A 14540-nucleotide genomic window follows, 5' to 3' on the forward strand; every position below is an offset into this window, starting at 1 on the left:
CACCGCCTCTGAGGGGGGGGCAAACCCCGCCCACAAATCTCCATATATGGTCAATTTTTCTATATATGGTTAAGGCTGCGCTAAGCCACGCCTACTGTATATCTTTATATGGAAATTATGTTGATGAGACCACGCCCTCATGCTAAATATGGAGTAGCCGCGTTCACGTGGGGGGTGCGATCACGTGATGGCGGCGTCACGTGACCGGCGTCCAACATGGCGGACGAGGAACCGCTGCTGCCGCCGGGTGAGGGAGAAAAAAAATGAGATAAAAAATGGGGTTAAAAAGCGAGAATTCGGGATTGAAATCGGGATTAACAGCGGGCATTGAAACCGGGATTAGAGAGCGGAAATGGAAGCGGGAAGGGGAAGCGGGAATGGGAAAGCGGGACATTAAAATGCGACCGGGAGCCAAAAATGCCCAAAATTGTCCAAATTTACCCCAAAATTCGCGCCTAAAGCTCTCCCCTCCCCCACAGCCGAAGACGCCGCCCCTCCCCCACCACCCCCGACCCCCTCCTGGCGAATCGGAGCCGCTTTTTGGTGAGTACCCCACCCCCAGCCACTGGCCACGCCCCTTTATGCCCCGCCCCCACCTTAAACACCCCGAATTTCCCGCCAAAACGGCGCCATTTTGCCACACCCATATGGGCCACGCCCATCTAAGCCACGCCCATGTACGAACCCTCACCCAACCTCATAAATTTCCCGCCAAAATAGCGTCATGGCCACACCCACTTAAGCCCCGCCCATACAGGGCACACCCACATCTGACCCCACCCCTTTAAGCCCCTCCCCCACCTACAAACCTCTCGATTTTCCCGCCAAAATGGTGCCATTTTAACCCCTCCCCTCCCTCATGGCCACGCCCAGGTCGTGGCCACGCCCACCCCGCGTGGCCACGCCCCCTTAAGCCCCGCCCACCGCACAGGATTCTGGGATTGTGCAACAACCTCCCGTACGTGGTGATGCTGAGCGCGGCGCGGGACCTGCTGGATCCACGCCCCGTGAGTGGCCACGCCCATTTAAGCCACGCCCCCATCATTGGGAGGCCACGCCCCTTTTTTCTGATTGGTTAATCCTGTTTTGGGGGGTGTGGTTTTGTTTTTTAGGGGGAGGAGCCAAGGAATCGAACCCGGCACGACTGCAACCCTGTGGGGACTGGGGTGGGTGGGGCTTAAGGGGCGGGGCTTAAAGGGGTGGAGATTAAATGGGTGGGGTTAAAATGGGTGAGGTTTAAAGGGGTGGAGCTTAAATGGGAGGGGCTTAAAGAGGTGAGGCTTAAGTGGGTTGGGCTTAAATGGGAGAGGTTTAAAGGGGTGGGAGTTTAATGGGTGGAGATTAAGTGGGTGGGGCTTGAATGGGTGGGGCTTAAATGGGAGAGGTTTAAAGGGATGGGGCTTAAATGGGTGGGGCTTAAAGGGGTGGGGCCTAAGTGGGTGGGGCTTAAATGGGAGTGGCTTAAATGGGAGTGGTTTAAAGAGTGAGGCTTAAAGGGGCAGGGCTTAAATGGGCTGGGTTTAAAGGGGTGGGGTTTAGAAGGGTGGCACTTAAGTGGGTGGGGCTTGAATGGGAGTGGTTTAAAGGGTGAGGCTTAAAGGGGCGGGGCTTAAATGGGCTGGGTTTAAAGGGGTGGGGCTTAAATGGGAGAGGTTTGAAGGGGTGGGGCTTAAATGGGCATGGCTTAAAGGGGGTGGGACTTAAAGGACATAGCTTAAAGTGGGTGGAGCTTAAATGGGTGTGTCCTAACAATGGAGGGGTTCCAAGTGAGTGTGGTTTAAATGGGAGGGGTTTAAAGCGGGTGTGGCTTAACTGGAGGGGTTTCAAGTGGGCGGGGTTTAAAGGGGCGTGGTTTAAAGTGGGTGTGGCTTTGTGGGCGTGGCCCAGGCCGTGCTCTTGGCCGACGTCGTCCCCGGGCTGGGGGTGAAGCTGCTGATGCCTCTGCTGGGGCCTTACCTGCCCTACAGGTGAGGGCTGGGCGGGGCCTAAAGGGGTAGGCGGGGCTTAGAGGGGTGGGGCTTAAAGGGGCAGGGCCTAAAGGGGTGGTGGATAAAGGGGTGGGGCTTAAATGGGTGGGGCTTAACTGGGTGGGGATTAAATGGGTGGGGCTTAAGTGGGTGGGGATTAAATTAGCAGGGATTAAAGGATGAGGAGATTGGGATGTAAAAAATGGAAATTTTTTGGGTTAAAAAAGGGAAATCTTGGGTTAAAAAGGGAAATTTTGGGTTAAAAAAGGAAAATTTTGGGTTAAAATGGAAACTTTTGGGTTAAAAAAGGGAAATTTTTGGGTTGAAAAAGGAAATTTTTGGGTTGGAAAAGGGAAATTTTGGTTAAAAAGGGGAAATTTTTGGGTTAAAAAAGGGAAATTTTTGGTTGAAAAAGAAAATTTTTGGGTTAAAAGGGAAACTTTGGGGTTAAAAAAGGAAATTCTTGGGTTAAAAAAAAATTTTTGGGTTAAAAAAGGGAAATTTTTGGGTTTAAAAATAAATATTTTTGGGTTAAAAAAGGAAATTTTGTGTTAAAAAAGGGAAATTTTGGGGTTAAGAAAGGAAATTTTTGGGTTAAAAGGGAAATTTTGGGTTAAAAGAAATTTTTGGTTTAAAAAGGGAAAATTTGGGTTAAAAACAGGAATTTTTGGGTTTAAAATGGAAACTTTGGGGTTAAAAGGGAAATTTTGGGTTAATAAAGGGAAATTTTTGGGTTAAAAAAGGAAATTTTGTGTTAAAAAAGGGAAGTTTTGGGGTTAAAGAAAATTTTTGGTTTAAGAAAGGGAAATTTTGGGTTTAAAGATTTGGTTTTGAAGGAAGGGGCGTGTCCAGATGTGGCCACGCCCCCTCCTGGCTCCTCCCCCCACAGGTATCGTGCGGTGGGCGTGGCCTTGTGCCTGTGGGGCGGAGTCAGCGCCGTGGCCTCGGCCAGTGGGAGCCTGAGCAGCCTGGGAGGTCAGAGGTCACTCAGGGGTCACTCAGGGGTCAGTCAGGGGTCAGAGGTCACTCAGGGGTCACTCAGGGTCACTGAGGGGTCACTCAGGGGTCACTCAGGATCACTCATTGGTCACTCAGGGTCACTTAGGGGTCAGGGGTCACTCAGGGTCACTTGGGTCACTCGGGTCAGAGGTCACTCAGTGGTCACGCAGGGGTCAGGGGTCACTCAGGGTCACTCAGGGGTCACAGGGGTCACTCAGGGGTCACAGGGGTCACTCAAGGGTCACTCAGGGGTCACTCAGAGGTCAGAGGTCACTCAGGGGCCACTCAGGGTCACTCTTTGGTCACTCAGGTGTGGCTCTGGGCAGCGTGGGGGCGGGGCTCGGTGAGGTCACCTTCCTGACCTTGGCTGCCTCCTACTCCAGGTAAGGAAACACAAAAACCCAAAAATTTTGGGGCAAAATCGGCAAAAATTGGGCAAAAAAAAATTGGAAAAAAATAAATGAGGGCAAAAGAAAATGTCCCAAAATGGGGGTGGGGGAGGGGCAAAAAACCCCAAAATTTTGGGGGAAATTTGGTGTGGCCTGATTGACTCCGCCCCTTTTTATCACAGGCCTCTCCCATTGGTCAGGAGCGATCTTGTGGGTGTGGCCTAAGTCTGACTCCTCCCCCTTCCATCTCAAGGCTCTCTGATTGGTCAAGCAGGTTGGGTGGGGCTGTGTGGGCGTGGCTTAACTCTGACTCCTCCCCTTTTCATCTCAGGCCTCTCCCATTGGTCCAGAACCACTCTGTGGGTGTGGCCTAACTCTGACTCCTCCCCTTTTAAACTCAGAGCTCTCCCATTGGTCAAGAACCAATCTGTGGGCGTGGCCTAACTTACTCTTCCCCTTTTGGGCTCTGTGGGCGTGGCCTGACTTTGACCCCGCCCCTTTCTCAAATTTGAACGCTCCCATTGATCAGGAAAAGCTCTGTGGGCGTGGTCTGACTCTGACTCCTCCCCTTTTTCACCTCAGACCTCTCCCATTGGTCAGATTGGGCTCTGTGGGCGTGGCCTAACTGACGCTTTCCTTTTTGGGCTCGGTGGGCGTGGCCTGACTGTGACCACACCCCTTTCTCAACTTGGAGCGCTCCCATTGGTCACATTGGGCTCTGTGGGAGTGGCCTAACTCTGACTCCTCCCCTTTTTATCTCAGAGCTCTCCCATTGGTCAGAAAACACCTTGTGGGTGTGGCCTGACTGGCTCCTCCCCTTTTGGGCTCTGTGGGCGTGGCCTAACTCTGACTCCTCCCCTTTTTCAGCACGGGGCTCTCCCATTGGTCGGCCGGGACGGGCGCGGCCGGGCTGGGCGGGGCTTTGGGGTTTTGGGGGCTCCGGGCGCTGCTGCCCCTCCCCCAATCGCTGCTGCCACTGCTGGTCCTGCCCCCGCTCATGCTCGCCAGGTAAGACCCAAAATTTCCATTTTTTTACCCAAAATTTCCTTTTCCAAAAATCCCCAATTTTTTATCACAAAATTCCTGTTTTTTACCCCCAAAATCCCAATTTTTTACAGCAAAATTTGAATTTTTTTGACCCAAAAATTCAAATTTTTTACCCCAAAATTCCAATTTTTTTACCCCAAAATTTGTAGTTTTGAACCTCAAAATTACGATTTCTTTGTCCCAAAATCCCATCTTTTTACCCAAAAATTTGTATTTTTGAACCAAAAAATTCCGATTTTTTTACACCAAATTTCCCAAATGTTTACCCTAAAATTCCCATTTTTTGGCCCCAAAAATCCTAATTTTTTTAACCAAAAATCGCAAATTTTTACCCTAAAATCCCAATTTTTTGCCTTAAAATCCCTTTTTTTTCACACCAAAAATCCCAATTTTTTACCCAAAATTTCCCATTTTTTACCCCAAAATTCCAAACGTTTTACCCAAAAAATTGCGTTTTTTATCCTCAAAATTCTAATTTTTTTTACCCAAAAATTCAATTTTTTTACCCAAAATCCCAAATTCTTACCCCAAAATTCCAATATTTTTACCCCAAATCCCACATTTTTACCACCAAATTCCAATTTGTTAAATCCCAAAATTCAAATTTTTTTTACTCAAAATTTTAAAATTTTTTACCCAAAATTTCACTTTTTTCACACCCAAAATCCCAATTTTTTTACCACAAAATCCCAATTTTTTTTACCCAAAAATCCCAATTTCCCCCCAATATTTTCTCCCACACTTTATAAAAATTTAAATTTTAATTTTTTCCCTTTTTTTCCTTTTTTTCCCCTCAGTTTTTTCTTCCTGCTGGGCCCCGCCCCTCCCCCCCCGCCCCTCCCTCCCTCCCCCGGAATGGGCGGGGCCAGCGAGGACTCGGGGGGCGGGGCCAAAACGAGGGGGCGGGGCCAGGAACAAACCGGAAGTGTTGCCAAGGTGAGAGGGCGTGGCCAGGGAGAAAACCGGATGTGGTGCTAAAAGGAGGGGGCGGGGCCAGGGACAACCAGGAAGTGATGAAAAATGTGGGGGTGGGGCCTGGGAGAACCCGGAAGTGATGTCAAAATGAGTGGGCGTGGCCAGGGAGAAACCGGAAGTGGTGCTAAAATGAGGGGCAGGACCACAGAAGGCTGGGGGCGTGGTCAAAATGAGGGGGCGTGGTCATGAAGGGATGGGGCGTGGCCAAGGTGAGGGGGCGGGGCCATGGAGGGGAAATTGAGGGGGGGAGATTTGGGATTTTGGGGGGGGAAAAAAAGGAATTTAGGGGTGAAAAAAGGGAAATTTGGGGGAAAAAAATCAGGATTTTAGGGGTCAAAAAATTGGGAATTTTTTGGGTTTAAAAATTGGGGATTTTGGGAAAAAATGGTGGTTTTTGGGGGCGTAGAAAAGGGGAATTTTAGGTTAAAAAATTGAGGATTTTTGGGTAAAAAATTCGGAATTTTGGGGATTAAAATTGGAGAATTTGGTAAAATAAAGTGAGATATTTTTGGGATATAAAATGGTGGATTTCAATTAAAAATTTAGATTTTTTAATGTTAAAAATTGGGATTTTTGTGGTTAAAAAATGAAGAATTTTGGTTTGAAAAGTGGGAATTTTGGGGGCAAAAAAGGGGTTTTTCTGGGGTTAAAATTGGGATTTTCTGGGTAAAAAATCTGAATTTTTGGGTTAAAAATCTGAATTTTTGTGTCAAAAACCAGGAAATTTTTTGAGTTAAAAATCAGGAATTTTGAGGAGAGGGTGGGGGAGGGGTTTGGGAGGTGGGGGAGGGGCTGACCCCGCCGTGACCTTTCTCTGACCCCGCCCCTCCCCCCCTTTCCAGGCCGCTCTCCAGCAGGGGGCGCCGCTCGCCATCGTTTACTTCGCCGAATATTTTGTCAACCAGGGGCTGGTGGGTGGGGGAGGGGCTTGGGAGGGGGTGGGCGGGGCTTGAGAGGGTGTGGGCGGGGCTTGAGAGGGTGTGGGCGTGGCTTGGGAGGTGGGGGAGAGGCTAAAAATGAAATTTATCAGGTGGGGGAGGAGCCTAAAATGGAGGATTTTGAGTGGGGGAGGGGCTTGAAATGGAAAATTTGGGGTGGGGGAGGGGCTGGAGTAATAAATTTGGGGTGGGGGAGGGGTCAGGAGGGGTCAATCAACGTTTCCCCTCCCCCTCTTCAGATGGAGCTGCTCTACTTCCCCTCCTCGCCCCTCCCCCACAGCGCCCAGTACCGCACGTGAGTGGGGGAGGGGCGGGAATTGGGGGTGGGGGAGGGGGGATTTTCCAACCTTGGATTTTTTGGGATTTATTGGGAATTTTTTAGGATTTTTTGGGATTGTTTTAGGATTTTTTAGGGATTTTTGCGGGATTTTTTTGGGATTTATTTGGATTTTTTTGAGATTTTTTGAAGATTTTTTTGGGATTTTTTTGGATTTTTTTTTTGATTTTTTCAGGATTTTTACGGGATTTTTTTAGAGATTTTTGGGGGATTTTTTAGAAAATTTCAAGGATTTTTTGGGTTATTTATTGGGATTTTTTTAGGATTTTTAGGGATTTTTTTGTGGATTTTTTTGGGATTTTTTTTGGTTTTGGGGGATTTTTTGGGTAATTTTTGAGGATTTTTTAGGATTATTTTAGGATTTTTGGGAGTGTTTTGGGGGGGATTTTTAGGGGATTTTTTTGAGATTTATTTGGAATTTTTTTGTAATTTTTAAGGATTTTTTGGGATTTTTCTGTAATTTTTGAGGATTTTTTTGGGATTTTTTAGGGATTTTTTGGGGGATTTTTTTAGTAATTTTTAAGGATTTTTTGGGGCATTTATTGGGATTTTTTTAGGGATTTTTGGGGGTATTTTTTTAATTTTTTGGGGATTTTTTTAGAATTTTTTAGGATTTTTATGGGATTTTTTTAGGGCTTTTTGGGAGACTTTTTTAGTAATTTTTTTGGATTTTTTTTTATTTTTTTGGGATTTTTTTGAGATTTTTTTGGGGAATTTTTTAGGATTTTTTAGGATTATTATGGGATTATTTTAGAGATTTTTGGGGGATTTTTGGGGTAATTTTTAAGGATATTTTAGGGATTTTGGGGGGTATTTTTTTGAATTTTTTTGGGATTTTTTAAGGATTTTTAGGGGATTTTTTAGGATTTTTTAGGAATTTTTGAGGGATTTTTTTTAGTAATTTTTAAGGATTTTTTGGGATTTTTTTGGGATTTTTTGGGGATTTTTGTTGTCGATTTTTTTGGGGATTTTTTTTAGGATTTTTTAAGATTTTTACGTGATTTTTTTAGGAATTTTTGGAGGGATTTTTTTTTAGAAATTTTTAAGCATTTTTTGGGATTTTTTTGGGTAATTACTTAGGATTTTTAAAAGATTATTATGGGATTTTTTTGAGGAGTTTTTCAGATTATTTTAGGATTTTTAGGGGATTTTTTAGGATTTTTTGGGGATTATTTAAGGATTTTTAAGGAGATTTTTTTGGAATTACTGTAATTTCACCACTGTAAGCTGCACACTTTGGACTCAATTTTTCCCCGAACCCGGAAGTGTGCGTTATAGCCCGGTGTGTCCTTATATGGACAGAGTTGGGAAATTTACCAACCCCGGAAGTGTGCGTTATAGCCCGCTGTGTCCTTATATGGACAGAGCTGGGAATTTACCAACCCCGGAAGTGTGCGTTATAGCCCGGTGTGTCCTTATATGGACAGAGTTGGGAATTTACCAACCCCGGAAGTGTGCGTTATAGCCCGGTGTGTCCTTATATGGACAGAGTTGGGAATTTACCAACCCCGGAAGTGTGCGTTATAGCCCGGTGTGTCCTTATATGGACAGAGTTGGGAATTTACCAACCCCGGAAGTGTGCGTTATAGCCCGGTGTGTCCTTATATGGACAGAGTTGGGAATTTACCAACCCCGGAAGTGTGCGTTATAGTCTGGTGTGTCCTTATATGGACAAAGTTGGGAAATTTACCAACCCGGAAGTGTGCGTTATAGCCCGGTGTGTCCTTATATGGACATGAAATTACTTTAACCCCTTCCTGCCCCACATTTTCTCTCCCCCCAGGCTGCAGCTCCTGTACCAGGCCGGAGTTTTCGTCTCTCGCTCTTCCCTGCGCTGCCTCCGCCTGCGAAGGATCTGGGGGCTGGCGCTGGCCCAGGTGGGAACCCCCGACCCCAAATCCGCCCCACAAATCCCAAATCCACCCCACAAATCCCAAATCCACCCCACAAATCCCAAATATCCCAAATTTTTTCCCCGATTTTCTCTCCATTTTCCCCAATTTTCCTCTCAATTTTCCCCCAAGTTTCCTCCATCTCCCTGATTCTTAACCCAAAATTTCCCCATTTTTCCCCATTTTTCCCCATTTTTCCCCCATTTTTTCTCATTTTTTCTCATTTTTTCCCATTTTTTCCCATTTTCCCCTATTTTTTTCCCATTTTTTCCCATTTTTATCCCATTTTCCCCAAGTTTTCCCAATTTCCCACATTTTAAACCCCCCAAAATTCTCGATTTTTAACCCAAATTTTCGTTTTTAAACAATTTTCCCCAATTTCTCCCATTTTTACCCAAATTTTCTCCCTTTTTCTCTTATTTTTCCCCTAAAATTTTCCACATTTTTCCCCATTTTTCCCTATTTTCCCCCATTTCTAAACCATTCTTATTTCATTTTCCCATTTTTCCCATTTCTAACCCAAATTTTCCCAATTTCCCCGTTTTTTTACCCAGTTTATTCCCATTTACCCAATTTATTTTTCCAGTTTCTAACTCAATTTTCCCCAAATTCCCCCATTTTCCCCCATTTTAATTCATTCTATTTCATTTTTCCCAATTTCCCCCATTTGTAACCCATTCTTATTCCATTTTCACATTTTTAACCCAAATTTCCCCATGTTATCCCTATTTTTATTCCATTTTTTCTTTTTTCCCCAAATTTTCCCAATTTACCTGGGTTTTTACACATTTTATTCTATTTTATTCCATTTTATTCCATTCTTTTCCCCCTTTCTGCCCATCTGTAACCCATTCTTATTCAATTTTCCCATTTTTTCCCCATTTTCCCCAATTTCCCTCATTTTTAATTAATTTCCCGCCAATTTCCCCCAAATTTCCCCAATTTTTCTCATTTTTTCCCCATTTTTATTCCATTTTTTCCCTTTTTTTAACCCAAATTTCCCCTTTTTTCCCATATTTTTCCCAATTTCTCTGTTTTTCCCCCATTTTATTCCAGTTTAATCCATTTTATTCCATTTTTTCTTTTTCTCCCCAAATTTTCCCAATTTTCCTCATTTATTTCCCCATTTTATTCCATTTTTCCCCATTTTCAACCCAAATTTTCCTAATTTCCGTGGTTTTTTACCCATTTTATTCCAAATTTTCCCCTATTTTCCCCATTTTTCCCCATTTCCAACCCATTTTCCCCAAATTTTCCCAATTTCCCACATTTTAACCCCCCAAAATTCTCAATTTTAACCCAAATTTTCTGAATTTTTAAACAACTTTTCCCAATTTCCCCCATTTTTTACCCAAATTTTCTCCCATTTTTCCCCCAAAATTTCCCCATTTTTTCCCATTTTTCCCCATTTTTCCCCATTTTTAACCAATTCCCCTAAATTTCCCAAATCCCCCCATTTTCCTCCCATTTTATTCCATTTTATTCCATTTTTTCCCAATTTCCCCCATTTATAACCCATTTCCCCCTAATTTCCCCCAAATTTCCCCAATTTTTTCTAATTTTTTTCGCATTTTATTCAATTTTATTCAATTTTTTCCCAATTTCCCCCCAAATTTTCCCAATTTCCCCCATTTTCCCCCCATTTTATTCCATTTTTTCCCATTTTTAACCCAAATTTTCCCAATTTCCCTGGTTTTACCCCATTTAAATCAATTTTATTCTATTTTATTCCATTTTTTCCCAATTTTCCCCAAATTTTCCCAATTTCCCCATTTTTTTCCCCATTTTATTCCATTCTATTCCAACTTTTCCCAATTTCCCTCATTTTTTCCCCATTTTATTCCATTTTATTCCATTTTTTCCCATTTCTAACCCAAATTTTCCCAATTTCCCTCATTTTTTTACCCATTTCATTCCACTTTTTCCCATTTTTAACCCAAATTTTCTCAATTTCCCTGTTTTTTAACCCATTTCCCCCAAATTTCCCCCAAATTTCCCCAATTTTTCTCATTTTTTCCCCATTTTTATTCCATTTTTTCCCCTTTTTTAACCCAAATTTCCCCTTTTTTCCCATATTTTTCCCAATTTCTCTGTTTTTTCCCCCATTTTATTCCAGTTTAATCCATTTTATTCCATTTTTTCTTTTTCTCCCCAAATTTTCCCAATTTTCCTCATTTATTTCCCCATTTTATTCAATTTTTCCCCATTTTCAACCCAAATTTTCCTAATTTCCTTGTTTTTTTACCGATTTTATTCCAAATTTTCCCCTATTTTCCCCATTTTTCCCCATTTCTAACCCATTTTTCCCCAAATTTTCCCAATTTCCCACATTTTTAACCCCCCAAAATTCTCGATTTTAACCCAAATTTTCATTTTTAAACAATTTTTCCCAATTTCCCCCATTTTTTACCCGAATTTTCTCCAATTTTTCCCCCAAAATTTCCCCATTTTTTTCCATTTTCCCCAATTTTTAACCAATTTCCCCCAAATTTCCCAAAATCCCCCCATTTTCCTCCCATTTTATTCCATTTTATTCCATTTTTTCCCAATTTCCCCCGTTTTTAACCCATTTCCCCCAAATTTGCCCCAAATTTCCCCAATTTTTCTAATTTTTTCCCCCTTTATTCCATTTTATTCCATTTTTTCCCAATTTTCCCCAGTTTTCCCAATTTCCCTCATTTTTTTACCCCATTTTTATTAAATTTTTTCTTTTTTCCCCCAAATTTTCCCAATTTCCCTGGGTTTTTACCCATTTTATTCAATTTTATTCCATTTTATTCCATTTTTTCCCAATTTCCCCCAAATTTTCCCAATTTCCTTCATTTTTTACCCCATTTAATTCAGTTTTATTGCATTTTATTTCAAATTTTCCAAATTTCCCCATTTTTTTACCCATTTAAAGCCATTTTATTCAATTTTATTCCTTTTTTTTCCCAATTCCCCCAAATTTTCCCAATTTCCCTCATTTTTCCCCCATTTTATTCAATTTTGTTCCATTTTTCCCCATTTTTAATCCAAATTTTTTCCAATTTCCCTCGTTTTTTACCCATTCTTATTCCATTTTTCCCCATTTTTAACCCAATTTTTCCCAATTTCCCCATTTTTTTACCCATTTTATTCCAAATTTTCCCAATTTCCCTCATTTTTTACCCATTTTATTCCATTTTTAATCCCATTTTCCCCAATTTTTCCCAATTTCCTTTGTTTTTTCCCTTTTTTTTTGCCCATTTTAATCCATTTTATTCCAAATTTTCTCAATTTCCCCCATTCTAACCCAAATTTCCCCTTTTTTCAATTTTATTTTCCCCAATTTTCCCGTTTCTAACCCAAATTTTCCCTTTTTTCCCCATTTTTTTACCCATTTTATTCCATTTTAATCAATTTTATTCCAAATTTTCCCAATTTCTGCCATTTTTAATCAAAATTTTCCCATTTATTCTCCCTAATTTTCCATTTCTAACCCAAATTTCCCCTTTTTTAAATTTTATTTTCCCCAATTTTCCCATTTCTAACCCCAAATTTCCCCTTTTTTTAATTTTATTTTCCCTAATTTTCCATTTCCAACCTAAATTTCCCCTTTTTTCTATTTTATTTTCCCCAATTTTCCCATTTCTAACCCAAATTTTTCCCTTTTTTAAATTTTATTTTCCCCAATTTTCCAATTTCTAACCCATTTTTTCCCCATTTTTTCCCCATTTTTTCCCCATTTTTTCCCCATTTTATTCCATTTTAATCAAATTTTAACGCAAATTTTCCCAATTTCTGCCATTTTTAATCAAAATTTTCCCATTTATTTTCCCCAATTTTCCCATTTCTAACCCAAATTTTTCCCCTTTTTAAATTTTATTTTCCCCAATTTTCCCATTTCCAACCCAAATTTTCCCTTTTTCCTATTTTATTTTCCCCATTTTTCCCAATTTTAACCCAAAATTTTCCCTTTTTTCCCCATTTTCCCCTGGCCCCGCCCCCAGGCGCTGCTGGCCCTGTTCCTATTGGCCGCCGTGGCTGTCAATCACCTGCTGCCCTGGCTGGGATTGGCCGCGGCGCTGGCGGCGGGGGAGGGGCTGCTGGGGGGCGGGGCCTACGGGAACGCCTTCGGGAACGTCGGGGAGCAGGTGAGTGACCTCTGACCTCTGACCTCTGACCCCTCAGTGACCAATGAGTGACCCCTGAGTGACCAATGAGTGACCAATGAGAGCTGAGTGACCCCTGAGTGACCCCTGAGTGACCTCTGAGTGACCATGAGTGACCTCTGAGTGACCTCTGAATGACCACTGAGTGACCAATGAGTGACCAATGAGTGACAGTGAGTGGCCACTGAGTGACCCCTGAGTGACCCTGAGTGACCAACTGACCACTGAGTGACTCTTGAGTGACCCCTGAGTGACCACTGAGTGACCATGGAGTGACCCTGAGTGACCCTGAGTGTCCAAATGACCCCTGAATGACCCCTGAGTGACCACTGAGTGACCACTGAGTGACCCCTGAGTGACCCCTGAATGACCACTGAGTGACTTCTGAGTGACCCTGAGTGACCTCTGAGTGACCTCTGAGTGACCACTGAGTGACCAATGAGTGACAGTGAGTGACCACAGTGACCTCGAGTGACCCTGAGTGACCACAGTGACCCCTGAGTGACCTCTGAGTGACCCGAGTGGCAACTGACCAATGAGTGACCACTGAGTGACCACTGAGCATTGAGTGACCCCTGTGTGACCCCTGAGTGACCCCTGAGTGACCACAATGACCCCTGAGTGACCCTTGAGTGACCCTGAGTGACCAATGAGTGACCCCTGAGTGACCAGTGAGTGACCATTGAGAGCTGAGTGACCAATGAGTGACCCCTGAGTGACCAAATGACCACTGAGTGACCCTGAGTGACCATGAGTGACCAATGAGTGACAGTGAGTGACCCCTGAGTGACTCCTGAATGACCCCTGAGTGACCACTGAGCACTGAGTGACCTCTGAGTGACCCCTGAATGACCCCTGAGTGACCTCTGCGTGACCCCTGAGTGACCCCTGAATGACCCCTGAGTGACGCTGAATGACCTTGAGTGACCACAGTGACCTCTGACCCCTGATCCCTGAGTGACCCTGAGTGACCACTGAGTGACCACTGAGAGTTGAGTGACCAATGAGTGACCCCTGAGTGACCAAATGACCCCTGAGTGACCCCTGAGTGACCCTGAGTGACCAATGAGTGACCCCTGAGTGACCATTGAGTGACCTTGAGTGACCCCTGAGTGTCCAAATGACCCCTGAGTGACCTTGAGTGACCACTGAGCACTGAGTGACCCCTGAGTGACTCCTGAGTGACCACTGAGTGACCCCTGGGTGACCTTTGACCCCTGAGTGACCCCTGGCTGTCCCCACAGGTGCCCCTCCCCCAGCAGCCCCTGGCCGTGGCCGTGGTCACTCTCATGGCCGAAGTCGCCATCGCCGCGGCCGGAGGGGTCGGCCTGGGGGCTCACGCGGCGTTCTGCGGCCAGGAGTGACCACTGAGTGACCACTGAGTTACCACTGAGTGACCACTGAGTGACACTGAGTGACCCCTGAGTGACCACTGAGTGACCACAAGGATTGGTCACTGAGTGACCATTGAGTGACCTTGGAACTGACCCTGGAGTGACCCCTGAGTGACCACAAGGATTCGTCAAGAGTGACCCTGGAAGTGACCCCTGGAGTGGTCATTGAGTGACCCCTGGACAGGCCATGGAGTGACCACCGAGTGACCACAAGGATTGGTCACTGAGTGACCCCTGAGTGACCACAAGGATTCGTCAAGAGTGACCCTGGAAGTGACCCCTGGAGTGGTCATTGAGTGACCCCTGGACAGGCCATGGAGTGACCACCAAGTGACCACAAGGATTGGTCACTGAGTGACCACTGAGTGACCACGGAATGGTCTTGGAAGTGACCACTGAGTGACTACGGAATGGTCTTGGAAGTGACCACTGAGTGACCACAAGGACTGGTCAAGCATGATCCTGGAAG

At 44.2% G+C, this 14540-nt stretch overlaps 1 protein-coding gene across 2 annotated transcripts; it reads left to right on the forward strand.

The window, feature by feature from the left end:
• Nucleotides 1–207: 207 nt before the first annotated feature.
• Nucleotides 208–14267, forward strand: CLN3 (CLN3 lysosomal/endosomal transmembrane protein, battenin). Of its 2 annotated transcripts, XM_033084543.1 has the most exons (14): nt 208–247; nt 480–543; nt 932–1007; nt 1113–1166; nt 1888–1967; nt 2857–2942; nt 3277–3349; nt 4223–4363; nt 5200–5338; nt 6220–6288; nt 6555–6610; nt 8436–8529; nt 12516–12659; nt 13922–14267. In XM_033084543.1, the coding sequence occupies exons 1-14, from the start codon at nt 217–219 to the stop codon at nt 14039–14041; spliced, it is 1227 nt and encodes a 408-aa protein (XP_032940434.1). In that variant the 5' UTR covers nt 208–216; the 3' UTR covers nt 14042–14267. The 2 variants fall into 2 exon arrangements, with proteins under 2 accessions (XP_032940434.1, XP_032940435.1); XM_033084544.1 differs by lacking the exons at nt 1888–1967; nt 3277–3349.
• Nucleotides 14268–14540: the final 273 nt, after the last annotated feature.

Source organism: Catharus ustulatus, chromosome 40 (assembly GCF_009819885.2).
Source record: "Catharus ustulatus isolate bCatUst1 chromosome 40, bCatUst1.pri.v2, whole genome shotgun sequence".
Taxonomy (NCBI): domain Eukaryota; kingdom Metazoa; phylum Chordata; class Aves; order Passeriformes; family Turdidae; genus Catharus; species Catharus ustulatus.

Bases quoted from the DNA above. Each gene is read 5' to 3' on its own strand.
- CLN3 (XM_033084543.1), top strand. From the start codon at position 217: ATGGCGGACGAGGAACCGCTGCTGCCGCCGG. The intron at 6,289-6,554 runs GTGGGTGGGGGA...CCCCCTCTTCAG, and splicing joins ATTTTGTCAACCAGGGGCTG to ATGGAGCTGCTCTACTTCCC. The intron at 8,530-12,515 runs GTGGGAACCCCC...CCCCGCCCCCAG, and splicing joins GGGGGCTGGCGCTGGCCCAG to GCGCTGCTGGCCCTGTTCCT.